Raw genomic sequence first — 27,217 nt, 5'->3', positions numbered from 1 at the left:
GTCCTCGACAGAAAAGCCACCGTCATCATTGTTGGCGCTACTGGACAGCATGGACGTGGAAGCAGAGTCTCCAGGGTCTTCCTCAGTCAAGACTCCATCGCGCTATTCATACATCCGACGATAAGCAAATGTGAAAACTTTGAAGCCAAACCCTTGAGGATTGCAGGGCTGTCAATATGCGAGCTGAAAGCTTCCAGTGTCGGGGCTTACCGCCAGAGTGTGCGCCCGCAAGCGCACAAGGCGCTCCTCGACAGAACCTTTGAGAAAGAGCCTGAGCGATAGGAGCAAAGGAAGGTGAGCCATGGGTGCGTGTCTGTCAGCCTTGAATATACGGCTTGATATCCACGTACTTGTGAATAGTGACAGGTCGCGACTGCCCGATTCGATGCACGCGATTGATGAGCTGGGCCTCAACGCCTGGAGAGAGGATGGCATCCAGCATGATGATGTGGTTTGCAACGGTGAGTGTCAAGCCTGCATTGTTGGCTTTTGTGGATAGTAGAAGAAAAGGCATGTCCTCAGCCGTCTTGAATTCATGAAGTAGATGGCTGCGATTTGCAGCGGTCGTGGCCCCATCTATCAAGTAATCTTCAAGCTGTGAAGGCTCTAAAGGTGGCTCAAGCCGACTGATGCACTCCCAAAAGAATTGACGAAAGGTCTCCAAGTGCTAAAGCATGCGAGACAAGACAAGAAACGAAGCTCGACAGTCAAGGCATGGCGTAAAAGTTGCAGCATTTTGTCACACCATACCATCAGGTCAAACGCAAGCGACCGTACCGAAGCAAACACGACAAATTTCGTCCTTGGATCTTGAGCAAGGACCTTATTCATGATGGCCACCGCTTGAGTCACTTTGGCTCCGGGAAGAGCGCGTGCGACATCTACAGAATGAGGAGTAGACTGATGAGTTTGCCCTGCTGATTTAGCCTCGCGATGACAGCACATGAACACTCGTTCAAGCCGAACCGAGGTGTGATAAAAGTCGATGGTCAAGCCCAGGGGCCAAAGGCTCGATACGTCGGGTAGTCATGAATGGATACAGTTCGAGGCCAATCTGCACACGAAGGCGTCCGCCTAATAGCAGAGAAGAAGAGAAAGGCGGGAGGTAAGAGAGATAGAGAGAGAGACAAGCACGCCCAGTCTCAGGTCTGAGATAAAAATATTGACAAGTTGGCAGTTGGTCCCGAGGACAAACCAGCGCGATGCCGCAGCTTGAGCACAAAGCTTTCATCAGGCTGCCACAATTGTGCTTCTTGCGAGTCCAAGATACGCCCGCTTGGCTCGGTCACTACCACAGCTGTCTTGTGGTACGGCGCATCAAAGTCGATGTCCAACGACACGGGGACAGATCCTGCCATTGGAGGCACGTCAAAACTCAATACTTGGTATCCAGGTGCCATCACCATGCGCAGCTCCTGAAGTGCATAAAAAACCCATTCGCCACCAATGGATTCGAAATGCATCCAAAGACCAACAACAACAACACACGGCAGACGACGCGACGAGGCAAATGAGTGATGCAGACTTTGGGTCCACACTGCGTCGAAACAATGCCGATGCACACTGCGTAGAAACAACGCCGATGCATTCCTGCCCTGTCCACGCCGAATTCGGGCGAACCCATGGTCACACCCTCAAGCTCTGATACATAATGAAGACGAGAAATCAAACTTGCCTCAGCCTTGGGGTCTGGCAAGCTCGTATAGTGGCGCTCCGGATCAGGAGTGCTGGTGGACGTTGCTTCAGCCGATGGCGCGGCGCCCGCCGGATCTATCGCGTGAGCATAGCGTTGTGATCAGGTGCAGGTTTGCATGTTCAACTGGAGCGACTGCACGATACGACCGGTATGCACACCTGTCACAACTTTGTCTGGGTCAGCTATCAGCTGTATTGCCTCGTCAAATGCCACATTGGCTTTGCAGAGGGGACATGGCCCGCGAAGCTGTAAGAGGCAGGTGATATAAACAGGAGGGGCGGGGGGGCATTGGGCGTTGAGGCAGCCTACGAGCATGGTCTGTAACGCCTCAAGAAAATATAGGTTTCTGCCACTACCCGATGACAGTGGTGCAGGCGAGCGGGCCAACGTCAAGCAGACACGCAGCAGGGAAATAATCATTACGTACACCACGCTTGTTGGTCTGAGTTGACACGAGAGCAAGATGTTTTGAAATACACTCGTTGCAAAACAAGTGCAAGCAGCGAGTCAAAGTAGGCTGTTGGGCGATCTAAAAGGCAGCATGGGGCGAGGTGAGGACCGCTCGTTCAAGCCAATTTACTGATGGCCAGCAATTTGACGCACGTCTTGGCAAATGGGGCAGAGAAGGTCCGTCGAGCACACGCTGCAATCGGCAAAGTTGTTTGTTTCCAAACATGTGGCTATGTCGAGAGCAAAGGCACGGGGCATCAGAGCGCAAAAAGGAAATTGGAGCAAGCCATGTGGTGGAGTGTTGGAAATCCGCGTGGTTCCAAGCGCGTCTTTTGCTTTGCTGGCGTACCATCACGCAGATGCCCGATCATCTCAAGGGCGTTGCTTGCTGATGCCGTGGCGTGGGGGGCCACGGTACGCAGAAACGTGGCAGGGGTCATCATTTGTGATAGCTCCGTATAAACGTTGGATAATCTGGTAAGAATGTTACTGGCTTGTTCACGTGTGTATCCAGCTGCCTCGAGCGCCCGTGCCGGTGACCAGTCGTTGTTGTTCAATCTGAGCACAACACGGCCAGCTCGTGAGAACGAGCACTGTCTTTGTCAGCCCACAAGTAGCAGAAGTTTCTTTGACGCACAAGGTATTGAGCAAGACGTTGTCCAGGCCGGTATGCTGGGCCAGCTCAGACACGAGGCGAAAGCGACGCTCGCTCTGCTTGGCCACGCCCAAGTCCATCCCAAATTGGCGCAAGTTGATGTTGGCTGCATGAGAACAGAACAGCAGCAATCTGTGCGCGCATGCAAGGGCATAGGTGTTCAAGAGCACGGGATGTCAGAGCCAACCATTAACTTAGGGCAGCATGAGTTTAGGCACGGATAAGCTTGCTTCAAATTTGGCTGAGACAATATTACCGATTGAAGGCGACGAGCAAATTGCGCCCACTGTGGGGCTGTCGACAGAGTTGAATCACACGCTCCTCGAGATACTTGTACACGTACTCCTCTGAGCTGGTCATGTAAACCAAAGGCACCTCAACAACGGTGCGCCGTGGAAGGGTAATGATGGGACGACCGTTGACGGTTTGTGATTTGGAGTGGCGCATCATGATGTGTCCTAACAAGGTTTGAACGGTTTTCAGCACATCTTCATCAAAGTTATTCCAATGCTCGGTCACCTCACTCTGCCAAAAGGAATGAACTTGTGGCCCGATGCGACACCAAGGCTAGCGAATGACAGTGTGGATGAGTCAACTGAGCTGCGAGCCATGAAGCATTGCAAGGCTCAGGAAGTGGCGTGCACGGCCGTGTCTGGACAAGAAAGAGGACTGAAGACGGGGTGTATGAGCTCGTACCTCAACACGCAAGAACAAGAGCTGTCCAAGCAAGTCATCCACAACGTTGCTGGCTGGCGTGCCAGACACCAGCCTAACAACCAGCCCAATACAGCGGCAAGACGTCAGCGTGCACAACGTTCATGGGCAATGTCAAGAGGCAAAGGACAGCAGTGACATAGGGTACACGTCTTCCGACGAATCACACCGAATCTTTCATGCCAACTTCAGACGGAGCCGAACATGAATGCAAAGCAACGTGACACGATACAACGAACGTTGATGGCGTACCAGCTATGCTGTCGCTGCAGCTTGCAGATTGTTTGGTTAGTCACGCCCTGAGGCCCGCGGATGCGCTGGGACTCATCCAAAACGACGCGCCACCACTTGACCCGAGAGAGGACGCTGCGCGTCGTCAACATTTCGTAGCTACACGCAGTATGCGCGTCAGCTGAATGGCGAGACAACAGCTTTGGCCACAAGTGCGCAGCAATGGGCAGGCGTGGTTTTGAACCAACACACTTTGTCAGCACAATGTCATAGGTGCCGAGCACCTCTGGCAAGGTTACAGCAACAGTATGCCAGATTGCAGGTCGAGGCACGACCTTGAACGTGCTATCGCACGCTAAAATAAACGTGGCATTCCGCGATTTCTACGCTCGCATCATCACAATAGGGGTGACTTTTGCGCAATCAAGACTCGGCAAGAGTCGGCTGGGGCGCGCGTGCCGAAAACGAGTGCAAGAGAGGGCCGCGCCCATGCTCACCGCACCTTGAGACGTCGCGTTGCGGGCTGAAACGGTGATTTTGACGATTGCCAACACCCGCACAGTGAGTGGCCGTGTCTAAATGATCGCAATGGCAATGATCGACAAGGGCACTTACCACAACTTCATACCACACAAATCCAGTTGCTGAAGCTTTGCCCTGCCGCCTGAGTGTCAAGCGCGAGCCTGCCCAAACAGCCACCAAAATAAGGACAGCGTCAGCTCAGCACATGAATTTACACGCGTGCACGAGACGCAGCAAAAGCGAGGTGCCCTGGTGCCAGTGACGACCTGTGGCGTAGCGGCCTTGCATGGCTGGATGGCTGCAGAAGCGGCCGCCCTCATAAGCCTGTAGGATCTCCGCACTTTGCGCCTGCTTAACAGTTGCAGAGAAAACGGGGCAGGGCCATTGCAACTGTGCAGCGACACAGGCAATGAGATTCGTGTTCAACAAGACGGAGCTATCCCAGCGGCGGGCAATGCAGCCGTAGTGCACATACAGCCCTCACCTCGACCTCCGTGTACAACACACGCGCTGAACTTGTATGCAGGCGATAGCCAAATCTGTTTCAGAAGCCCCGCGGTTGCCCAAAACGGCCATGAGTCAAGTGCTGCACGGCACAATAGTGAGGTCACACTGCATGGACTTGCTCGCTTGGCGACAGGCATTCTGCATCGCTGAGGCCGCGGTAGGTGGTGACGAGTAGGTCATGGCCTTTGACATGATTCATAATTTCCTCTTGCCATTGCGAGAGCAAAGTCAAGGGTACGATCTAGAATGGTTGGCAAGACATCCATGACAACATGTGGCCGGCAAGCGGTGTATGAGCTTCAAAGCAGCGACGAAATCATCTTGAGCAAGAGCTTACCACAAGAGTGGCGCGCTGTGGCAGGGAGACCGGCGCCGGATTCTCCTGAAGCAAAGGCAATCGGCATGGTGTGTGAGAGTACGCCGAAGCCAAATATCAGCACAGATGCAAGGAGTGAGACGGCGCTTTGGCCAGGAGAAAGGGCGTACCAGGATAAGGGAAATGACTTCAAGCGTTTTGCCCATACCCATCTCCTCGCATCTATGGGCAGCAGCGGATACAATGTACAATGGCATGTAAGAGAGAGGGAGTGTGTGTGACAAGGCACAAATGCGGCAATGGGTAACACCCCACAAAGGTCCAGTCAGAGCGAAAGACGTACACAAAACCTCCTGTCGTCAAGGGTGGAGGCTGTGCAAGCATTTCGCCGGCTACAGGCGAAAAGTAGAAAGTAAAAGGCGTCTAAAAAACAAAAAACAAACAAACAAACGGAAAAGGTCGGTTGAGGAGTACGCCATCATTTCGCCAATGATAAGAGCAATCGGCTGATTTCCTTGTCACGCCTGAACCTTGTTGGGCCTCAAAATGACATGTTGCTCCCAAAAGCGCCCGTTGAGCCCCAGGGGATCCTTTTCTTGGTCAATCATCCATGCCAAGGTCTGCAGCTGGTACTCGTGCAAGGTGACGTCGATATTGCGAGGCTAAACAATACCACGTACAGTGGAGGTCAACGGGCCAGCAAGTGGTATCTGACTCACATGATCTCGAAGTGCAGATGGGGCCAGCATCCGCCATCTTCAAGCGGATTGGCTTACCTGCGAGGCGGCACGATAGCCCGAGTTTTCCACGAGCTTGAGAACCCCCGGGATGGAGAACCAATAACGAGGATCGGACAAGGCACGGGCTGGCACGTTGCTTGCCAGCAGATCGCCTGGAATGTGACAGTCCTGGCCTAGGGCCGTAGACATCAGTTGGCATCAAGACAGTGAAGGCGCGTGTGCAACAGAGAGCGGGATATGTGTGTGTGTGTGTGTGTGTGTGTGTGTGTGTGTGTGTGTGTGTGTGTGTGTGTGAATCAAGTCAGAGGATGCAAAAAAGAATGAAATGGTCTCTCCCCAGCACTTGACGCGAGCGAGGCAGGCGACTGTACCTTGTCGCTTGGCATCTCGAAGCTTGGCAGCGATGCTCAGGGGCACCGGTGGACATCGGCGCACGTAGCCACGTGCATTGAGATGACTGAGCACAAACCTGAAAGGAAAGATGTCATTGGTTTTCGAGTGAGCGATGGTGATCCAGCACGTCGAGGTGTCAGGACTGTCGAGACGGGTGCCTTAGCAATAAAATATAGGCGAATACCAAAGGTCAAAGTCGGTATGGATATCGAAAATGCGCGGTTGGATGTGAACCAAAAGCACCACTGTGAGGCGCCCCTCCGGTTGCAATTCGCGCGTGGCGGGATGAAAAGGTGCCAGCTGATCCTCAGCAACTCGCTCGCGCACCGCAACACGGAGGAGTGATTGTCCTGATCACAGGAAGCTCAGTTAGCCAGGCCGTCCCTAGAATTGCTTTTCCATACGCAACGCAAGAGACGGAGTGACGACGGCTGGTTGTTACCGTAAACGTTGTTACGATGGTTACAGAGAGCCTGAGCTGATGCGAGGTATTGCTCTTGCTCGGGTGATTGAACCATGACACGTCCCGCACTCACGGCCTCAGCCAGGAAGCTGCGGCACATCACATGCATACCGATGGGCAACAATTTCTTTCGCATTGAGGCAGCGCGGTGTTGTGGGCAGCTTCTCACCTTAGTTTCAGTTCAAGTTGCTGTGGGGCTGCGGCTAGGTTGACGCAGGTAACATGATAGAATCCAATGCCGATCGTCGGAGCAGCGTCCAGGTAGGCCGTTTGATACAGTGGCTGTGGAGGCTCATGCCCGTTCAGGTCCGGCTCCAGCCGCGTCCGCTTGGGTGATGGCTCCATGATTGATGCACGATTTTGAGACCAACCGAACCAAAGGCTTGATGCACGACCGAGGCCAAGATCAAATCAAAAGCAAAACTCAAACATCAAACCCATTCCCCGCCCCCCAATCCGCCCGAAGGGAGCAAGCACGAGCGCAAAGTGCGGGCCAGAAGAGCGCAGCCCATACCAGACCAGACGCGAAACACACACACACACAGATGAAACGAGCAGCAAAAGATGAAGAAACGTCTGACAACTACCGACCGTTACATACACACACACACACACGCACACACACACACACACACACACACGTCGTTTTGCAAAATCGATCGTGCGCTCAGGAGGATCGCACACCTTTTCGACACAAACGCCAAAGGTCGGTGGTGGTGGCGTACTGCTTGGAATTCAAGGGTCGAGACAGCAAAGGCTGGTGCCCAGCTGGCAGGCTGCCGTCGTTTGTGTCATGAGCTGTGTCTGACAGCGAGGTGTACTTTCCTCTAGCTTGCCATAGCGACGTCTTGCAGCTCAACACCGACCGGGCAAGATGGCACCTATTCATGTCGTTGTGGGGTCGACCAACCCAGTCAAGGCTGCCGCTGTCAAAGCGGCTTTTACGACCATGTTTCCCGATGACACCATTGAAGTTTCTACCGGTGAGTGCCTGGGGGTCGGGATCCCGTGTGAGCCCATCTCTGCCGGCTACCACAAGCTGACGCCTGGATTGGTGCCAACGCTGCGCACATTCTAGTCAATGCGCCTTCGGGTGTGGCAGACCAGCCCATGGGAGATGATGAGACGCTGACTGGGGCCCGCAATCGAACCCGCAACGCCCTGGAGCTTGCACCCGGTGCCGACTATTACTGCGGTCTCGAGGGTGGCTGTGGTTACTGCGAGACATCACCGGCACCAGGCCAAACAGCGGCCCCAAAACGCACTCTCACATGCTTTGCATGGATGGCCGTTCTGGAAGCCAAGACGGGCATTGAAGGCAAGGCCAAGACTGGGACCTTTGAGCTTCCGGCACGCGTGCAGCAGCTCGTTGAGGGGGGCATGGAACTGGGGCACGCCAATGACGAAGTATTCAAGACCAAGAAAAGCAAGCAGGGGGGTGGTGCCGTGGGCTTGTTGACCTCCATGGCCGTCACACGAACCACATACTATGAACAAGCGCTGATGTTGGCGCTCATCCCCTTCAACATGCGAGATCTCTATGGCGTTCCCGAATCCGCGTAAGGCAGCACCAAGTCTTGTATATTCGCATGGCGATCAAGTGCCCAGGTACCAGTCATAGTTTATTTTGTGACAACCCTCAGACCCACGATTTGTTGGCTTTCTGCCTCTACTAGTCCCAGCTACCAGGTCAATCACCTCCTCCCCCTCTTCGTCTCCATTGTTTGTGCCACCACCGCTTTTGATGTTCAACATCGGCGCCCTGTCAATCCAGATCAATTTCATGTTTTCGAATGATTCGACGAAAATTCTCTCTCTCTCTCTCTCTCTCTCTCTCTCTTCTTCTTCTTCTTCTTCTTTTTTTTAAAAAAAGATTGCAGTGCAAGCAGCCGGGACGTGTGGGCGGTTACGGCAGCGCTGACGGCAGGACAGGCATGGCTGCACCTGTGGCGAGCATGGCACGTCGCGTCAATGTGGGCGTGCTGCAGCTGTCAACAACAGCTGATGCTGAGCATAACTTTCGGTGCGTCGTGATCACTGTCCAAAGTCCGCGCTGAGGTTGGGGTTTTGATGCGCCCGTTCATGCCGCGGCGACTATGCCAGACGCATCGCAGACTTATTTGCACAAGCAGCAAAGGCACAATGTCGAATGCTGTTCTTACCAGAGGCCTTTGATTGGATCGGCTTGCCTGTTGAGGAAACCAAGTCTCGAGCCGTGCCGACGACACATGCCGCGCTGACACGGTACTGGGACCTCTGCAAGCAACACAGCATCTGGGCATCCTTCGGCGGGGCTCATGTTCAGACGGATGACCCCCAAAAGCGCATCGCCAATCGTCACGTGATAGTTGATCCGCTGGGTCAAGTTCGCTCCACCTACGATAAAATTCACCTTTTCGATGTCGATACGGCCGACGGCGTCTTCAAGGTCCGAGCCTGCCCCCCTCAAACCGTTTCTCCTGTGTTGGGCTGCTGTCTCCTTATGTGTCAAACATGATCACCTCATCAGGAAAGTGATTTCACGCAACCAGGCCGCACTCTGGTGACCGTGCCAGATACTCCCCTGGGAACTCTCGGGCTGAGCATTTGCTACGATGTTCGCTTTCCCGAAGTCTACACGGAGCTCCGTGCTCGTGGTGCCGATGTGCTTCTAGTCCCCAGCGCCTTTATGCCTAGGTATTTATGATGTTGCATATGGCGTCAAACCCGATTCCCCCGCCCGTTTACGTTTTCCCTCGAGCACTCTTTGACTCGTTCCCTCACTTGGATAGCACTGGCAAGGCCCATTGGGAGGCTTTGCTCCGTGCGCGCGCTATCGAAACACAATGCTTTGTCATTGCTGCCGCTCAAGCCGGCACACACGCACCGTCAGTCCGCGAAGACTACCAATCGCCACCTCGTGCTTTCCATGGGCCTACCACGCCGGCTCGCTGTGCCTGGCCTGGCCTTGACGCCCCTCATTGCTGCTTTCGTCGTGCCCGATGTTGTTCAGGTCTACGCGCCGCTCGTATGGGCACTCGCTCGTCGTTGATCCTTGGGGCGATGTGCTTGTGGACGGCGATGCTGAAAATGAAGGCTTATTGGCCGTCACTATTGATTTAGAGCGGATTACTGAGGTTCGGACAAAGATGCCTCTCGCCAATCATCGCCAAGCTGTTCCCCGCCACTTGTTCACGACTCAGCAAGGTCTGGCCCAAGACCCATGATTCGACAAAGAGATGTCACGCATTGCCATCGTTCTGAGAACGCTTTGGGCTTTTTTGAGCTGCGCCTTATGATGTGTCGGGGAGTGCAAGTGCCCCGTGTAAGTGCACGCATGTGTAGTCTTCTCAATTGGCTGTGGCGTGTAGCGGCCAATTTAATAACGATGACATCCCCTCATCCGAGATATTTACGCCCAAGGAAACTCGGAAATGCGCAAATCCGTTCCGCCATATGGCACCAATGTAATGCTCTGAGTTGGCTGGCATTGAACGTCTACAAGCCATTCAATCCAAAGTCCAGCAGGGGCGGGATGAGAAGAAAAGTAAAAAAACACAGGCCAAAAGCTCGTACGGTACGAGGCAGGCCGAAGAGATGTACAAACCATCGCAAACGGGCGAGGCAGGAGGCGCCGCTGCCGCATTGTGAGCAATCTCCCAGTTGGGCACGACACGACCCTTGGTGGCAATGGTGGCGCCCCAGGCCGTGTGGTTGAATGCAACCAAGTCCTTGCCGAGCCCAGGGTTGCTGAACTCAAAATTGCTCGTTATGTTGTCAAAATCCAACTAAAAAGCACAAGCCCACCGAGCAAGACCCACACGAGGACAAGAAAAAAACGACAAGCCGGTCGATGATGAGAAGCCTTGCGCAAGCTGGTTGTGTACCAACCGTAGCGATAAACGTACGTCCAGGGCGTAGCGCCACTCGCTCGTGGGCAAGACTTGATAATCGTTCGACTCGTAGGCATATTCCACCAGAGTTGTGTAGCTGCCTTGGATCGGCAGGCTGTACATGAGTGCACCACGATGCACGCTCACCGTCTCTTCCGAGTACCTGTGGAGCGATTCACATCCAGGTTAACCCAACAGTGGGGCAATGAAATGCATTTCAACTCTTCTTTGGGGCGGCTGGTGCAAGCTACAGTCGTACCAATGCTCGAGGCGAATTTCGGGCTTGAGGTTGACCAGAACCGTGTGCTTGCCGGCCGGAATGGCCACCTATCACGCAGACCAACGCATATGTACCATGAGTTCTCGAGGCTCTTGCCCTTCAAATGGTGTCACGCTTTCTTTTACTTCCTCGACAAGAACATGCGCAGAGCTCAGGAGCATAAGCTCACCGGGTTCATGATACCAGCTGTGATGTTGGAGACGGCAGAGCCGTCAATCTCCACTTGGGCGGTGTGGGCCCAAGTGGGAATGCGTAGGTGCAGGGTGGTCGAGTAATTTGTGTGCACCGCAATGGATACCGTATCGCCATAGGGATATTCGGTCGTCATGTTGACAAAAACGCCATTGGTCGAGGTGCCGGCCACGGGGCCGTAGGCGCCAACCGCGACCGAGCCATCGTTGCGCTCGTACAGCAACATGTTGGCAAACTTCGGCCAACCTGCGGAGGTCCCAAAAGCATGAGCAAGACACGCATCGCATTCATCCCATCATCAATCAAGGCTCAATGCTTAAATGTGCCATGCAAGGGCTGCGATGGGAACCTGACTCATCAGCCCGGCTAACCTTGTCCAAAGTTGGCGGTGCAGCAACCATAGTTTGGAGCAAGACTGGAGCAGCATGGCAAGAAAACGGGAGTGGTGAGAGGGCAGCTACTGTGGGAGCAGACCAAGCAAGAGCTGGCGGCCTGGCAAAACCAGTCCATACAAACCCGTAAAGCTGCGCATCTCCACCGTCATGCGTCCAAACATGGTCATCCGATACCTGGGCATTGATCTCATTCAGGCCCTACACACGGATCGGCGCAAGACCAACTGAGCATTTGATCCGAAGAAGCTACTTGCCCCGTGGGGTGGCTATCTGCCAGACCAAGCATGGCTCAGACATGAGTACCTGCAGATACTGGTGGGACCACATATCACCACCACGGGGCGATGCAAAGGTGGCGGGTAGAGCATTGTAGGCAATACGCTCGGCACGATCAGCAAAAGCCACATCACCTACAAGCATGCACCCTTGGAGTCAGTGCCAGTTTGAGAGTAGAGGGCGCTACGGGCTATAGTCGCAACACAAACCGTGAACACTGAACAAGGTGTTGTAGGAGAACATGGCCTCAACGACAGCGCAGAGCTCGGTCCCACGCGAGGGCATTTTGCGTTCGTTTGCCTCGCACAGGATTTCATCGGCACAAAACATGCCTATTCAAAAGCCATATTGTGGGGTTGAGCGTCGTGCTAAACAAGGCTGGCGTGCGTGATAAATAATCGCTTGGGCTCAGGACTCATCACTCGACACTCGACACAGAAGCGGACGGTTCTTGGGACCACAGAAGCGGACGGTTCTTGGGACAGGTCGCACCAGAAGCCATGCCATAGAAATCATCCATGTTTCGCATGCGGTCCTTTGAGGATTCGGTGAAGCTGGGGTCGCCTGTGGACAGATACCAGACTCCAGATGATTTGAGCGCCTAGAGGTGGGGCCAGGGGTGCATGAGACGCATGCATGGTCGACGCTTTTGAATCAAACAAGCGTTCAAAACAGACTTGAGCGTTGTTGACACCATGTGGCGAGGCCCCGGTGGTAAAGTCTTGAAACCAGGTTTCCCAGTCCAAAGTCTAGGCAAAGTGGTCAAGCCGGGAGAAAAAGAGCACTCGTGCTTGAGCCGGTCGGGGGTGGCCGCTGGTAGCAAATCTGGCAGATGTGGCGAGTAGGGCAACGAGATTCGAGCAACTAGGCAATACCTGGTTCTGAACGGTAGCAAGAAAGTCTTGCAAAAAGGCTTCCTGACCATTAGGAGCGTTTTCTAAAACCCATTGTACGGCCAAAGCAAAGTCCATGCCGCGGGCTTGAGACCAATCGCTCATGGGAACGTTGGACATGCGGCTGTGGAAGTGAGAGGCCGTTGCCGCCAATTTACAGAGCCAAGAGGGCAGGTCAAGCCGGGGGGATGACATGAGTTATCGAGACAAAGGAAAGGTCTAGGCCGACACGCGCTCAACTTACCGGTTGGCTTCTTGAAAGAATTTGAGCATGGCAGTTGCAATGGTCTCCTCCATGGTGGGGTTGCCTTCAGCGTACATGGCCAAAGAGAGCAGGACGGGGAAGTTGCCCCAGTACATGTCACCGCTTGTTGGCATATCATCCGGGCCGAGCCAGCCGCTGGCAGCTTGCGCATTTAGAATATGGTTGATAAAGCGCTCCGTTTGATCTGCATTTTGTGAGCTTCAAGTGAGATCGGAATGCGGGACTAGGTGGCAAACCGGAGTTGCGATCTCAAGAACGATGCGTACTCATGATGCCTTCCTCAGCAGTGAAGGGCTTGACAACGCCTATTCAAGTGAGGAACAGAAGCAATTGCGTGGATCAAGACGGGCAGAGTCAATCGGCAGTGGCAGCACTTGTGCACGTGCACACGAGCTGAGCGGGTCACACCAAAGCATCGGCAGGTCGTTTCGTCAGCACGGCCAATGCCAGACTTGAGCCAGCAGGTTGGGGGGTTGGTGCAGTTGTTGAGGACAATGGCGACGCAAGCAGTATTGTTCAGGCAAGACTGGCGGCAGTCTTCGGGTCTTTGGACCTGCGGCAGCCAGAGATGCGAATGTCAGGCATTGGCCCGGCAAGAAGAAGCATCGGGTGGCAGCCTGTAATAGGCTTCATTTCGGCTCTTTGATATGCTTACGGGAAAGTTGGTAATATCGTGATTCTGCATGTCGACGTTGGCCTGGCAAAGCTGGTCATCTGGTTGATGGACATCCTTGATACCATGGTAGGCAAACGGGGAGTTGGCATTCTTGAGCAGAAAGGCAAGTGGCACCATGCCATTAAGCCAGTAGGGCACTCGCTCGTGAAGGCCGCCATCGGCATCACCCCCGATCCAAACTGAATTCATGACATCATCCCAAAAGTGGGCCAGATGGCCGCCCAGTCCCTCAGCTTGAAGCTCGAGTTGCTTCAAGAGCCAGCCTTGCGGTGTGACCCTGCAGGGACGAGCGATCGAGCAGGAGAGGCGCGTGAACAGAGGCCGCTCTGCTTTCGATCGGCGGGTGGGCACCAGAGCGATGAACAAGGTGAGATTCGAACCTGCCAACGCGAAAAGGAATGAAGGCACGACCCGTCATGTTGGCGCCCATCGGGCGAGCTTCGACGATCGAGCCACTGAGCGCCAGCAGCAGCAGAAGCATGGCCGCCGTGGCCCAGCGGCCAGAAGGTAAACGTGGCTCCATTGTGTCACGATTGTCTCGCCACCAACAGAGCGAAGACTCTATGATTGACCCACCGATCGCAGACAGCAATGCAGCGACGGTGACGATGAGTTGCCAGCCAAAAGCCTTGTGGCAACAGCTGACGATCTCAAGACTGAGATGAGAGGACCTCGCAGGAAGAAACCGGGCAGAAGAAGTATCACAGCAGGAATAGCAGAGGCAGAACAGCGAGGGCGAGAGCGATGGCAGAGGGCTCAGTGACCAGAATCCGAAGCACGCGCCGCAACTGACGATCGCGTCGCTTAAAACATCAACAACAGAGACAGAGAGAGACACAGAGACAGACAGAGAGACAAAGAGACAGAGAGACAGAGAGAGACACACACAGAGACAGAATTGAATTGGTTTGAGACAGAGACTTCGAGGCAGAGAGAGACAGAGACAGAGAGGATTAGAGACAGAGACAGAGAGAATTAGAGAAACAAAGACAGACAGACAAAAGACAGAGAGAGACAGAGAGACATTGGATAGATTTCCCTTGAGCAGTTCACTGACTTCGTCTTCCGCTGCGACGATCAAAACATCCCCGACACGACACACGATGGCTGATGAGGATGATGATTTTGGAGACTTTACGGCCTTTGAGTCGGCGCCGGCCACAACGCAGCCCGCGCAGCCCGCGCAGCCCGCGCAGACGCCGGTCACTGCACCAGCAACCGACGAGGATGAGTGGGCTGCCTTTGGCTCTGCCCTGCCGCCAGCGACAGACCAGCCACCAGCGACGACGGTACGTCAGTCACTAAGCGTGCTGTCCCGTTTTGACCCCAGAACACCTTGGAGCTTGGAGCCGCAGCACTCACCGTCAAAAGGCTCGATGCCACCACCTTTCTTTCTTGACAGCCCCCTGGCACAACGCCGGCAGAGGCTAGTCAGCAGCCCAGTGACCTGTCAAGCTTTGCAAATTCCCAGCCGCCGGCTGGACCACCTGTCCCTGATGTAGCAGTATGCTCTCCTGCCCTTCCTGCGCCACCCCATTCCCCCTCGCTGTGTGCCCGTGTCCCACTCAGAGTGATGCATCTTGTGTAGGAGCTTCGTCGTGAGCTCGAGCAGCGCTATGCCACCAAAATCACCGATGTGAGTCGAGTTTCTTGCCCTCTTGCTAACCTCGGAGAGCAACAGCAACCTACTTTGGTCTTTGAATCAGCATGGCATGGGTTTATTGATTGGTTTTCCGTCTGCCCGTCTGCATAGCTGGAGGCTCACTTGAGCAAACTCCAGGCCAGCCTTAAGCAGGCTGAAGCTGAACGCGTGAGTCATGCTCGCCCCCCAACCCCAAGCTTGCTCGACTCAAGCAGTCCCCGCCTCGGCGCCCAAGCACCCTCTGCTGAGGGACACAGATCTGGTCTCATGTGCCTATTGATGGATAATTGAGACAGGACGCGCTGCAAGCTCAGGCCAGCACTGCAACGGGTGCAGAAGCAGAGGCCCTCGAGACTTTACGCGAGCAGCAACAGCGCCTCAATGCTCAGCATGACCAGGTCGGCGTGTCGTCATAAACATCCAATGCGCTCTCTCAGCGTCGAGCGATTTGTCTTGGTGCCCTCTATCCTTGATCCTGCACGTTCTTGCTAAGCATGTCCCCGTTATTGTTTGGGTCGCGACAACTGTGATGCAGGAACATGCCAGCTGGACCGAACAAATGAAGGCCCTCATGGAGAAGAACGAGGCCGACATCCGACGAGCGTGCGTTGGTGCAAGCCCCCCACTTCTGAGGCTTTTGCTGTCAACCTCAAGCTGATTAGCATGATGCCAACCGTAGGATCCAGGAAGAGCGCGCAAGCCTCCGTACGCAGCAACAAGCCACTCTGGCCGAGCACAAAGCCAATTTTGTGGCAGCTCTCCAAAACCAGCAAGAGGTGTGCCACCCTGCAACCGACGGCCGCGGCATTACACATCTTCCGAGCCCTGCAACCTCCCACCCTGTCACCTGACCTGGTATGGGCATAGACTTTTATCAAAGCTCTGCGTGAGGAGCGTGATGCTGCAGCCCAGCAACTAGAGAAAACTTCGGACACTGTCTTTGACCGCTGTGCTACACTGATTGCCGAGCGCATCGATCAGCTTCAACGCGAGCTTGAGCAGCGTGAAACTCAACGCCAAGAGCAAATCGCCGAGGTGCAATTCCCTGTGCTGTTATGCATCGTGGCTCTGACCACCAACCAACGACCACCTCATATATTATACACCGCTCGTGCTGAGCGCACATGCCAACAAAGCAACAAATGAGCGAACATCTCACCCCTTGCTCTTGGGCCCGCTCTTTTAGCGCACTGAAGCCACCTTGACGGCAGCACGCACCCAGCACGAACAAATGGAGCGAGAAACCAAGGAGCAAGTGGACGGATTTAAGCAGGCCTTGCAAGCCCAACTGCAAGCCTGGCAGGAGGAGAGCCTGGAGATGCTGCGCCAAAACGCTACCGGTCAGGGAGACACGACCCCTGCACACACTCTACTCGTGATCGGCCGCCTTTGTCAGCTCTCTTCTGATTCATGGCGCGCCATCCTGCCTCCACTACCCATGATTGCCGGCTTGATAGATCAAGCCGACACCTTGGCAACCAAATTACAAGAGGAGCAAAAAGAGGGTTTGAGCCAGGCCTTGACAAACATGAACACCCAATTTCAAGCACAAACCAAGACGGCCACGCAGGTATGTGCTGTCCTCAGCCTACCTGGAGACAGCCTGCACTTTCTTGTTGACGTGTTGTGTCCGCGATTGGTCTTAGGAATTGCAAGATGATATTCGAGCACGTTTGGCCCAGACCACACAGGAGCAACAGCGCCAGGTACATCTCTCTTCTCTGACATTTCTTTTTCTTCCGCGATCAGTACTCGGCTGGCCGAGGGGATGAGTGTTGTCTGGTCATTCTGCCACCTTCCTGAATACAGATCGTTCTGTGGCGCCGCGTAGATTGATGCCAGCCTTTTGCGCTCGCGCGAGTATTTGAGCACTTGTACCGCAGCCATCCAGGCTACCTGCCGCGAGCAGACCAAGGTGCCCAAGTGCTTGCAAAGCAGCAACTTGTCACTCGGGTCGTTTGCATTAGTGAATGCATCGCTAACAGCATCATTTGATTGCCTCAAACCCCCACCATTTTTCCCTCATTAGATGGAGCTGCGTGCGTCCATTGCCGCTCGCCAGCGCATCTCGCGGACCGTAGATACGCTCATCCAAGGCTTGGCACAACAGTTGACACAACTCTCTGCCTCGGAGCAAGCCGCGCTTGATAGCATGCGTGAAAGCGGACCAGGCTTGGTGTCCACCGACCTTCCTTCGCCACCATCATCCACAACGACCTTGCGCCCCGCGTCCATGGAAGGTGCGGCGCACAAAGTCAGAGCTGCACCGGGGCCCTTAACAATGCTAGCTGAATCTCCACCCTTGGCAGGGCATGGCAACACCACAAAGGAGGACGCTGAGGCCCCCGACTCCTCGGTGCCCGTGTCAGCCCTGACCCCGGGCATTGCCACAGAAGTGGCCGAGCAGGCCCTGGAATCGCCCCTCAACAATGCTGGCCGAGCAGATGACGGTGATGATGCTGGTGCTACCGAAGCAACTTCACACGCCTGATCATGTGGCGGTTCTCTGATGTCATGTGTTGAATGCACCAAGCAGCCCTGGCCTTGACAGTTTTACGCATCAAAATATTGCACCTTCTTTTGTCTATCAGACCTCATCTCCACCCTCACTTGATCCATTGGTTTTGACTCGACGATCGCTAGTGTGCACAAAGCTTGTCAATTACGGATCGCTAAAAAAAAAATGAATGCTATCATGGATGGGTGTCTTGGTATGCATCAAATGTGAATGGGCCTGTGCGCGTGCGATGGTGCGTGTGTCGGCGTGTTGTACTCGTCACCCGATTCTTGAAGAAAAAAATGTCGGGCTCCGCGCTGAGACCACCAGTCGACCACGATGTTGTCGTCGGCCTTGTTTGGAAGCACAATGTTGTAAGCTGCTGGATAAAGCTGTGGTGCTTCCGCAATGGGATACCATACCCCATGTGCATGAAACTTGGCTCTATGCGCGCAGCCGAATGGGTTCTCCATGAGGCGGGCGAAGACAACCGAAGCGGCTACCGAGAAGATGACGTACCGGATGCGATCTCGAATATGTCGAGGGTTGTCCCAACAGGTCGCACTCTTTGGGGTTTCGTCTCCAATATTGTGCAACAAGAAGGAATTATAAGGCTGAAACAGAATGAGACTGACGCCCTCGGCTTCACAGCGTCGGCTGATGCCGGGATGATAAGCATTGCAAAATGTCGTCACAAAGTATTCTGCCTCCCCAAAAGAGACAGTCCAGCCCAGACGACCTACGCGCTGGCTCGCCATGCAGTGGCGCCCACTCGGATCATGGGTGCTGTAGGCCAGCGGTGGTGCGCGGTGGAAAACCCGGGGCCCATGCAGAAATGAACAGACATCACGGGCTGGCATAGATTCAAGCAAGAGGAGACGATGACAGCAACAGGAACAGCGATGGTATGCATGTGTGCGCACCTGAGAAAAACCAGCAGGTCGTTGACAGCACGCGCGTGGTCATCCACCGTGACCAATTTGTGGGGGTGGTGAAAGTCAATCACAAATCCATCGATCCGGTGCATGTACGCCGCCATCAAGGTCATGGCACGCAAGAGCTGTGCCGCCTTGTGAGGCAGTGCTGCTCCACTCTGCTGACCGCGGTCTTCTTGTTTGGCATGGCCAGGCAAGCCCTCTTGCCAGTCAGTCGGGGCCCCCCACAGCTGAGCACGCTTGGCAAAGAGGCAATGCGTCGACTGTTGCACGGGGCGAATAAGCTGTAGGGCCGCGCTGTCGGTATCAGCCGTGGGATCGTAACCACACAGGCCGATAACGGTCGCCAAACTCATCCGCAAGACCCGGGCAACCCCGCCCTCTTCTGCAAGCGTGAGTTGTAGGAAGAGACGCTCAATCTCGGCCAAAGGCGCTTGCAGCTTGAGGGCGCGCAGCAGGTCGTCAAAGATGGTCCGTCGCAGTGGCGACTTGCGTCGCTGAGCATGGTATACGCGGCACAGCAGCACAGCTCCGCCTACCATCACGACACACCCGGCCACACCCGGCCAGCCCCAGCTCATCCGAAACGCCAACATGACCTGCTGCTCTGAAAACAATGCTGCCCTAACAAGAACCTTCCGGTCAGACGCGGAACGGATAAAATGCCAGTCAGAGGTAGCTCGCGGTGTGTGGCGGTGTGTCGGGGGAGGCAGGGGTGTCTGTCGTGTCGTGTTGGCTGTTGATCACTGCTCTCCGCTGCTGCTCTTATAAATGTCACGTCAGTGTGAGTCCAACTTTGGCGTTCAATTTTGAAATTCTCGAAAAACTTTGGTTTTTTTTTTTTTTGTTTTTCGCTTAGAGCTGCTCATTCTCACCCTCTCCTACTCGTCCTAATTCACCCTACTCTCGAGCTGGCTTGTTGGGCCCAATTCGATGATGGCCTGCAGTTCGGGCGCCACGCTCCATCTTGGCGATGCGGGAGCCAAATTGGATGGCACGCTTGGGGAGTCGCGCTGCTGATGCCAAGCCCACGGCCTCGGCCATCATCCGCAGCAACTGCTCCGGGGGCACGCAATGACGGGTGAGGAATGTGCAAACGCACTTGCGTTTCACAGGAAAACGGGCATATACAAAGAGTGGCTAAGAACAGCACAGACCTTTTTCTCTCCCAAGCCCCGCTCTCCAGTAAAGTCAGCCTGCACCATTGGTAATGAGTAGGCCTCGCTCCCTCTGCAACACGGACAAGCTGGAGAGCCCACAATATGAACAAACCTTGACCGCCAAGGGCAGCGCATTGGCGAGCGACATAAACGCCTCGTCTAGAAAAGGATATCGCCCCTCACGCCCATGATCAGCAATGACCCGGTCATCCCGCCCAAGATTGCGGGTTGGAATCCGCCGGATGTCCTGCTCAACCTGGAAGTAGTTCATAGCATCGGCAACCGGTGAAATATGCACGTGGACATCTGTGTGCAGAAGTTTTATCTGTCGTTTGAGCCCTCCGATGTGGGAGGAGCTGACCTGGCAGAGAGCTCCGAGCATGCCATCTCGATCAAATGCCTTTCGATGACGACTGTAACCACCAAACTGTTCGTCCGCCCCCATGCCCAACAGCAGAACCTAGGCCGACCAAAAGCATATCGCCCAAAGGCGGTCAAGAATTAGCTCCGTCTGGCACACAGCTCGCCAATGTACGCAGGTCTGTCGGCGCTTTCGTACTCGCGCGGTTGAAACAAATGGCACATCACTGGCATCTTCTTCTCCATAGAGCACTCCATGCCCGCGAGCCGCAAACCAAAGGGCACAACCAATGCTATCGTCCAGCTCCGTGTCCAAGGGAGCCACCAAGCGCCACACATGGGGCCTGCCATACCCACCCAACCCGAATAACGGTACACGCAAGAACCTCACACCCCCGCGCTCATGGACAAAGGCGGATAGGCTTTGCGGGCAGATGAACAGACCGGTGCATCTCCAGCTCCGCTCGCGGTACGTTGACCAAAATCAGGCGTATCAGTGCTAGCCCAGTGGGTGGCAATACCACGATGCCCAGCAGCATGAGGCTCAAGTCGCTCGCGGCAACGTAACGGCTGGGGCGGGCTCTTGAGCGTACCATTTGGGCGCAGACGCAACAATTCATGGTACGAAGCAATAGCTGTGAGGCGATCCGGAACGCTGCGGCGACCATCGGTGAGGTGAGTGCATGCTCTCAAAGGTCCAACGGGGATGGGAGCCCGACGTCGGCAAGACGACACCTGTACAAGTCTGCTCCCTGAGCTTGATTTCGAGCTCGATTTTCAAAAGCCACGTTGATGAGGTGCAGTTCCGTGCCTGGCTCCAACTCATCCAACGCCAAAAGAGCCAGCAAAGTACAGTCAATGCCGCCCTACCCCGTTCCACCAAGCCATGTGGGGTCGCATCAGGGTGCAAACGTCAATAGAGAAAAAGAGAAGAGGCATGACGATAAAAAATAGAAAAGTGCGGAGGCTGCCGATGCCGTGGCCCTGCGCTTGGTCATACCGAGAACAGCACACCCACAGGCCGGCGCTCCGAATTGCTGCGTCCAATCGGGTCGGATGTCACATGAGCATGGCTACGGCGCATTCCCCCACATCGAGGACCCGGTCTGTCATATCTTTCATTTATGTATGCTTCCCTTGAACCATCCCTCCCAAGTCCAATGCAAGTCCAATGCAAAAACTAGAGGGAGCAAAATAGAGAAAGATGGACCAGCAATCAGATACCTGTCACCATGAAACGCGTGGCACCTCAAGCCCACGGCTCGACGCAAGGCCGATGTTAGCGGCGCCACCGTGGCAGCGCGCTTCTCCGCAACAGCGACCGGATCCATGAGGAAGTGTGTAGCCTCGCCCGCCTCACAGGCCGTGAGGCTTGCCAATACTTCAAAGGGCCAAGCGTCTGTGAGGCCCATTTGCAAGGGCAACTCGGGTTCGGTGCCGGCAGGGTGTTCGGGTGCTATCGCTTGCAGATTCGGCAGGCAGATTGGGACGGCGGGCTGAACATCTGGTGTCTCTGACCAGTCGACGACCCGACCTGAGGGACCCACCACCTCATGTGCCCATGCGATTAGCTCGCGTTGTCGCAGCTGTGCCACAAGACGCCGGTATGCAGCAGCATTTTTCTCCGCCCCATGTGCTGAGGCCAGCTTCCAAGGTAGCACGTTCAACACCATCCCCGAGGCGCCCAGATCGAAGCAACACACACCGCATGTAGAAACTTCGCGCCACGCGGCCTCGTCCGTTGGGTTGGCGGGGTCTTGGGGTCGCAGTTGATCGCACACACTGCTGATCAAGAGATCGGTGCCGTCACGACAGATGGACAGGGCGCGCCGCCCAAGGTAGTCGCGTGCTACCCACAATTTCTGACGGATTGAATCCAGCAAGACGAGGGCCCAGGGCCCACGCAAGCGCTCAAGCACACTACATATCGCCGCCATGTAGGCTGTTTCACAACTGTCACTTGCCTTCCCATTGGGGGCGACTGCAGCTTCCGTGAACGCGGCCAGCGCCGCTAACAAGGCCTGGCTGTCGTTGGCTCTCGCGGACAGGCCCGGCAAGCCAGCATAGATTTCTCCATTAAAAAGCAGGTGTAAGCCCTGAGCCTCGGCGTGCAAGGGCTGAGCGACCACGGGCCCACGCATGTTAAGAACTTGGCCTGTGAGGTGCACTTCATGGCCGTTGCCTACGCTGCTCTCATGGTGGCCACTTGCGTCGGGGCCTGCAGTGGCTCACACATCAGTTCCTCTCGTGAGGCCTTGACGAAAAGTACTCTTGCTGACTTGAACTACACGTGGCCTGCTTGCTCAGGACCAAAAAAAAACCCATCCCCCCTGTGTTGCGTCATCCACTCGCACTCACCGCGATGGGAGACCAGATCGGCCAGGATCTGCCGGTCCACGACCTTGGGCACCGCTGGCCCGACCTCGGTCACCAGCGCCAGAATTCCGCACATGATGCATGAAATTGCTGACAATTTCGACTTTTTGACTTTTTGCTCTTTCGACTTTTTTTTTCTGTTTTCTGTTCGAGCTGATCGAGAAGCGTGCTGCATGAATCCGATGTTGAATAGTCAATTGACACGTCGTGTCTTGTTGTCCAGTCCACTAGCTCGATCACACAAAAGCCCATGTTTCTACGTCAAGATATCATAACAAATGACGCTTGCCTCCGCGTTGGGCGCACATAGGCACGGCGACCCACATCCTAATACGTTCGCATCATGCATCGTCCTCGTTCAAAATCCTCCAAAGGAAGTGGAATCTTCACAATGTCATCAACGCGAATCCACACCATGATGGGATTGCACACCAGCAAATGCCCCCTTGTGTCCAAGCAATGCGCAAGTGGTGATGATTAGCACGCGTGAGCCAAGGCAAGAGCCGCAGCTAGTTCAACATTTGGGCAATTTTCATTGACTTACTGAAGTCGTGCCCGCGTTTCATGGGGCCAGTCCACTTGCACACGATCGCCGCGATAAAACCTGAATAAAGCAATGGGGGGAGGGGGGAAGGGGGCGGGGGGGAGGGGGGGACAGTCGTCAGCCTGCGGATATGCGCAACAGCTGGTGGCGGCAATTTGAGCACTGCCATCACCCCATCATGCCTACGCACCAGCGCTCGTTCACGTAGAGACGGTCGCCTTCATTGTCAAAGATGACGTCTGATACATGTTCCGATGGGGGCAAAGGGGCCTGGGAAGCACTCTTGCGCTTTGAGGACTTGCGAGATCGACTTGCGAGCGCGACTTAATAGTGAAAAAGTGAACGACGATCAGAAGATGAGTCAGACAAGTTGCAAGGTCTCCAACAAAGCAAGGCCCGATCGAGCAACCCTGTCGCATCAGCCCCTGGCTGAAAGTCGCCCACCCTCGTACCCTTTCCCTGCTTCCCGTGTGACTGCGTGGGCGGGGCGCCCCACACATGCAACCGATGACACACCGCTGTTCATGGCCTTCACATCGGCTAAAATGTCGTCGTTGGCAGCCAAAAGATGAACGAATGGTTTTCCATGATACTTCTCTACTGCACTCTCTTCCGCGTGCTCGGTGACCTAGGACAAAGACCACCGGGCGTGAGCTGTGTAAGCCTACTTCCAGCAACCGCCCGACCAGCCATGCAGCAGCCATGCAGCAGCCAATCATACATTGCTATCGTCGTGGCCACGCTTGCGCATTTGGCGCGTGGGCATGTTGGCGGCCAAGGCTCGTTCATCGATGGCGCTAGCCTTGATTTGTTGCAAAACGGCCTGTTCTTCTTGCTTGAGGTCGCTGATGAGCTCCTGCTTGACTTGATCCGTCAATTCCTGTGCCAGGCCGCCCCAGAAGAGTGTTGAGCTGAAAGCAAAAGCAGTATGCTATCTCCATGCTTGGCCCAAACAACTGCGAAAAGATGGCCAGGCACACCGAGCACAAGCCCCGTACCTCGATGCGGCGCTCGATTTCTGCTCGGGCTTCGGCAAACATAAACTCGACATCCTCATGCTTGTACTTGTAGTAAATATCTGTGCACACACACACACACACACACACACACACACACACCATGCACGGCAAACAACCGAGGATGAGGTGCTTGCACATTTGCTTGACAAAAAAGTCCAACCATCTCAGCGCACCAATGGCAGCGTGTTCAAGCTTGGCCTCGTGCTCGAGCTGGCTCAATGCGGTCTCATAGTCGGGTCCTTCCTCTGCACAATGCGAGCAGAAAGCAAGGCATGAGCAAAAGATGCATTCTAGAATCACTCGAGGAAGGTGGGCATCGAGCAAGGTGGAGTCACTCACTCGCGGCGACGGCAAGTTTTCGGTTGTTAAGCTTGGCCAGCTCGTTCATCAAGACGCTGCCAGCACACGCGCAGCATGTGAGGTGGGTCTGGTGTCGTGCTCAGCATCAGGCCAGCACTAAAACACAAAGGTCTTACGGTTCTTTTTTGGCCAGATATCCCTCGTTGGTAGAGGCACTGGTGGTGGCACGCGGCCGGGGCCGGGAGATGGAGGGGCGCATCTCTGGCGTTGTCTGCTTGGCACGCTTCATGCTTGAGGACGGTGATGACGCAGCGGTGCGCTCGCCTTGAGACGCCCAGTGAAGATACGAAAGGGAAAAAAGTGCAAAGAAGACAGAGCTGTCAAGCAGTTGGTATCAGCAGATGCTGGACATCGGTGGAGCGATGCGCTCAAGCGACTGGTGTCAGGATGCCGCGGTCCCGTCAACAGATAGGAAGCCAGCACCGCTCAGCACATGGCGCGCGGACTTTAAATCAAGAGCCGCAGCTAGCTGGTCACAGCAGCTTCACCTCCCACCCAAACACTCTCAATCCCCTCCCAGTGAGCTCTCCAACTGCCGTTGGTCAACCGACTGGCCCAAGACGCTTGCCACGAGGCGGGAACACGAGCGTGCTTTTCAGGTGAAGTCAATCAACAAAAAAAATGCGTTTGACTGGGAGAAACTTTTTTTTGAAATCAAATGCAAAGCGATAAAAAAAAATTTTTGAGATGATGAATGGTTGGTAGAGAAAAGAAGAGAAAAGCAGGGACGCTCCCCTGTCAAGGCGTGAGTCAGAGAATGGAGAGGCACCCGGGAGAGGAGATACTCAAAGGCTTGAGACTAGAAGAGTGGTGGATGAGGAGGCTTTGCACGGGGAAGAGGAAAAGAAAGAGTAGAATCGGCTGAGAATGTTGTTTAATCGGCTATTGAATTTGTGCTTGATTTATTCTTGTGTGCTTTGGAAGGGGGGAAAAGTGAAATGAAGGAGAGGAGCGCGTGCTAGGCGCGTGTCTGCACAGCCTGACACATATCCAAACAAAGAGGGGAGGAAGGGTGTGTAGAAAGAAAGTAACAGAAAGACAGGAAAGAAAAATACAAGAATGATACGCAAACCTGGCCTGTAAGAGTGGCAACACCAACGAGCAAGTGGTGTCAGTTTCTCAATGAAACCAACACCAAGGACACGAGCAGCAACACTGCAATGAATCCATGTCCAAAGAGCCAAGTCGGGCTGAGTCGCTGGCAACTCCAGGTTTGAGGCCATGTCCGGCTTTGCCTTTTGACCCCGCGCCCATGAGGCGCACTGGTTCCATGCCAGGCGTACTTATGCAATCTCAACGGTACCACCAGCAGCCTCAATCACTGCCTTGATCTTCTCAGCCTCCTCCTTGCTAATGCCCTTCTTCAGGGGCTGTGGGGCATCCTCAACCAGCTTCTTGGCCTGGGTAGCGTGCAGCAGGTGTAAGTTAACGGCAGGCCAGAATGGGAAGCAGCACTGTAAATAAACATTCAAAAACCCCTGTGCTCACCCTTGATCCAACAACACCAAAAAAAAAAAGACGACATAACCAGGCATGAAGAATCACTCGGTGGCTTATGGGCTACAATGTTTGCGTACCTCGGCCAGCTTGAGGTCGGGGAGAATGTTGCGAACTTCCTTGATGACCTTGATCTTAGCCTTGTCATCGAACTTGACCAGCTTGATATCAAACTCAGTCTGCTCCTCCTTGGGCTCCTCAGCCGCGGGCTGCATTGGTCACAAACGAGATGGCAAGCACCGCATGTTGCATTCATGAGCTCTTGGGATAAGAACAACACGATGCTATTGCTGTCGGTTGGGTACACATGCTGCCTCGCTACGGCCAAAAAGGAACGTGTTGTTCTGTTTTGGTCTGTTTTATCAATGAGCACATGGTATACATACCGCCGCACCACCAGCCGGCGCTGCCGCAACGGCCATGGGCATGTCAGCAATGTTCAGGCGGTCCTAGAAGGGGGGCAGTGCAGATAACAGTTCGCCACCAGGGCGGAGAACCGAAGGAGGATGCCAAGTCAGAAAGCTTTTGCCACACCAGTATCATGAGCAAGTTGCGTGCCGTACAAACCTTGAGCGCAGCAACAAGGTCGGCGACTTCCAGAATGGTCATGCTTGAAACCTCAGACACAATGTTCTCAATCTTGGGGCTGTACGTCTTGCTGGGAGCAGCTATTGAGAGGAAATGGAAAAAAAAAAGGAGAAGCACAGAATATTAACCATCAATGCAGTGTCTATGGCTTGGCCCAAAACTAGAGCGGGAGTCGCCGCGTGGCTCAAGGCAATGGTTTTCATGTTTGCCCAGCAGCCTTTGCTTTGAACGGGGTTCTGTACAAAGTTCAATGATTGGCAAGTCGCACCTTCGGCTTCGTCCGAGTACATGCGGCAGGCGGGCGTGTTGGCCCTGCAGTCGAGTCCCCGATTGGCAAAGCAGCGATGGATGGAATGGCATAGGATAACGAGGCGATCAACAGCGCACAGGACGAGGAGATGTGAGGGGTGGGGCGAAGGAAGGCGAGCGCACCATCAAGGTTGCGAGCTGGCACGCTGGGCGCACTGAGGCAGCCTTGCCTCAGTTGGTTTTTGACACCAAGAAACAAGCGGCAACAACCAGAACAAGATGGGCCAAAACTAACCGCAGCACCGAGCGACGGAGCGCGGGGGCAGCCGCCAAGCGTCGAAGAAGTACCGCTCGTCCCGCCATCTTTGAATGTGTCTGCTCTGCTGGTCCTGTGTGCAGGAGAGAAGAAAGCAAGAAAAAAAAAAGGTGCTCTCTCTCTCTCTCTCTCTCTCTC

The 27,217-nt window shown here is 54.7% G+C and overlaps 9 protein-coding genes across 9 annotated transcripts; 3 read left to right on the top strand and 6 right to left on the bottom strand.

Annotated features, from left to right (window-relative positions):
- Window positions 1-316: 316 nt before the first annotated feature.
- MONBRDRAFT_7402 (uncharacterized protein) lies at window positions 317-7,032 on the bottom strand (the record flags this gene model as incomplete). The annotated part of the gene is made up of 10 exons (XM_001744823.1): window positions 317-667; window positions 751-881; window positions 1,196-1,351; window positions 2,496-2,704; window positions 2,784-2,933; window positions 3,058-3,368; window positions 5,622-5,753; window positions 5,868-6,004; window positions 6,203-6,300; window positions 6,857-7,032. The coding sequence occupies 10 exons, from the start codon at window positions 7,030-7,032 to the stop codon at window positions 317-319; spliced, it is 1,851 nt and encodes a 616-aa protein (XP_001744875.1).
- Window positions 7,033-7,561: 529 nt separating this feature from the next.
- On the top strand, window positions 7,562-8,250 carry MONBRDRAFT_16334 (uncharacterized protein; the record flags this gene model as incomplete). Its single annotated transcript, XM_001744995.1, has 2 exons — window positions 7,562-7,670; window positions 7,766-8,250. 2 exons carry the CDS (start codon window positions 7,562-7,564, stop codon window positions 8,248-8,250), a joined length of 594 nt encoding a protein of 197 aa, XP_001745047.1.
- Window positions 8,251-8,779: 529 nt separating this feature from the next.
- On the top strand, window positions 8,780-9,893 carry MONBRDRAFT_16379 (uncharacterized protein; the record flags this gene model as incomplete). Its single annotated transcript, XM_001744994.1, has 4 exons — window positions 8,780-9,115; window positions 9,197-9,363; window positions 9,459-9,554; window positions 9,680-9,893. Coding segments are annotated over 4 exons (813 nt in total), but the record flags the coding sequence as incomplete, so codon positions are not given.
- Window positions 9,894-10,078: 185 nt separating this feature from the next.
- Window positions 10,079-14,059, bottom strand: MONBRDRAFT_24575 (uncharacterized protein; the record flags this gene model as incomplete). Its single annotated transcript, XM_001744822.1, has 17 exons — window positions 10,079-10,164; window positions 10,274-10,454; window positions 10,575-10,722; window positions 10,819-10,886; window positions 11,009-11,277; window positions 11,403-11,446; window positions 11,548-11,624; window positions 11,730-11,836; window positions 11,912-12,034; window positions 12,195-12,303; window positions 12,380-12,451; window positions 12,578-12,719; window positions 12,840-13,044; window positions 13,127-13,165; window positions 13,269-13,413; window positions 13,516-13,813; window positions 13,917-14,059. 17 exons carry the CDS (start codon window positions 14,057-14,059, stop codon window positions 10,079-10,081), a joined length of 2,256 nt encoding a protein of 751 aa, XP_001744874.1.
- Window positions 14,060-14,639: 580 nt separating this feature from the next.
- Window positions 14,640-17,706, top strand: MONBRDRAFT_32011 (uncharacterized protein; the record flags this gene model as incomplete). The annotated part of the gene is made up of 14 exons (XM_001744993.1): window positions 14,640-14,825; window positions 14,939-15,040; window positions 15,125-15,172; window positions 15,290-15,346; window positions 15,475-15,576; window positions 15,714-15,781; window positions 15,858-15,954; window positions 16,046-16,213; window positions 16,365-16,518; window positions 16,636-16,748; window positions 16,825-16,884; window positions 17,010-17,093; window positions 17,208-17,418; window positions 17,488-17,706. The coding sequence occupies 14 exons, from the start codon at window positions 14,640-14,642 to the stop codon at window positions 17,667-17,669; spliced, it is 1,632 nt and encodes a 543-aa protein (XP_001745045.1). The 3' UTR covers window positions 17,670-17,706.
- A 190-nt stretch (window positions 17,707-17,896) lies between these two features.
- Window positions 17,897-19,370, bottom strand: MONBRDRAFT_36681 (uncharacterized protein; the record flags this gene model as incomplete). Its single annotated transcript, XM_001744821.1, has 2 exons — window positions 18,599-19,370; window positions 17,897-18,461 (listed from the first exon to the last, which is right to left on the bottom strand). The coding sequence occupies exons 1-2, from the start codon at window positions 19,204-19,206 to the stop codon at window positions 17,897-17,899; spliced, it is 1,173 nt and encodes a 390-aa protein (XP_001744873.1). The 5' UTR covers window positions 19,207-19,370.
- A 140-nt stretch (window positions 19,371-19,510) lies between these two features.
- On the bottom strand, window positions 19,511-20,230 carry MONBRDRAFT_16593 (uncharacterized protein; the record flags this gene model as incomplete). Its single annotated transcript, XM_001744820.1, has 4 exons — window positions 19,511-19,666; window positions 19,768-19,806; window positions 19,883-20,026; window positions 20,132-20,230. Coding segments are annotated over 4 exons (438 nt in total), but the record flags the coding sequence as incomplete, so codon positions are not given.
- Window positions 20,231-22,833: 2,603 nt separating this feature from the next.
- Window positions 22,834-24,658, bottom strand: MONBRDRAFT_24572 (uncharacterized protein; the record flags this gene model as incomplete). Its single annotated transcript, XM_001744819.1, has 9 exons — window positions 22,834-22,951; window positions 23,051-23,110; window positions 23,241-23,289; window positions 23,567-23,678; window positions 23,772-23,930; window positions 24,049-24,128; window positions 24,243-24,314; window positions 24,409-24,464; window positions 24,546-24,658. The coding sequence occupies 9 exons, from the start codon at window positions 24,656-24,658 to the stop codon at window positions 22,834-22,836; spliced, it is 819 nt and encodes a 272-aa protein (XP_001744871.1).
- Window positions 24,659-25,712: 1,054 nt separating this feature from the next.
- MONBRDRAFT_24571 (uncharacterized protein) lies at window positions 25,713-26,804 on the bottom strand (the record flags this gene model as incomplete). The annotated part of the gene is made up of 5 exons (XM_001744818.1): window positions 25,713-25,829; window positions 26,007-26,135; window positions 26,313-26,375; window positions 26,494-26,594; window positions 26,783-26,804. The coding sequence occupies 5 exons, from the start codon at window positions 26,802-26,804 to the stop codon at window positions 25,713-25,715; spliced, it is 432 nt and encodes a 143-aa protein (XP_001744870.1).
- Window positions 26,805-27,217: the final 413 nt, after the last annotated feature.

The sequence above is a fragment of the Monosiga brevicollis genome, genomic scaffold, assembly GCF_000002865.3.
Source record: "Monosiga brevicollis MX1 MONBRscaffold_7 genomic scaffold, whole genome shotgun sequence".
Taxonomy (NCBI): domain Eukaryota; class Choanoflagellata; order Craspedida; family Salpingoecidae; genus Monosiga; species Monosiga brevicollis.
The sequence above is the reverse complement of the archived record's forward strand: the minus strand, read 5'-3'. Positions and strand labels throughout refer to the sequence as shown.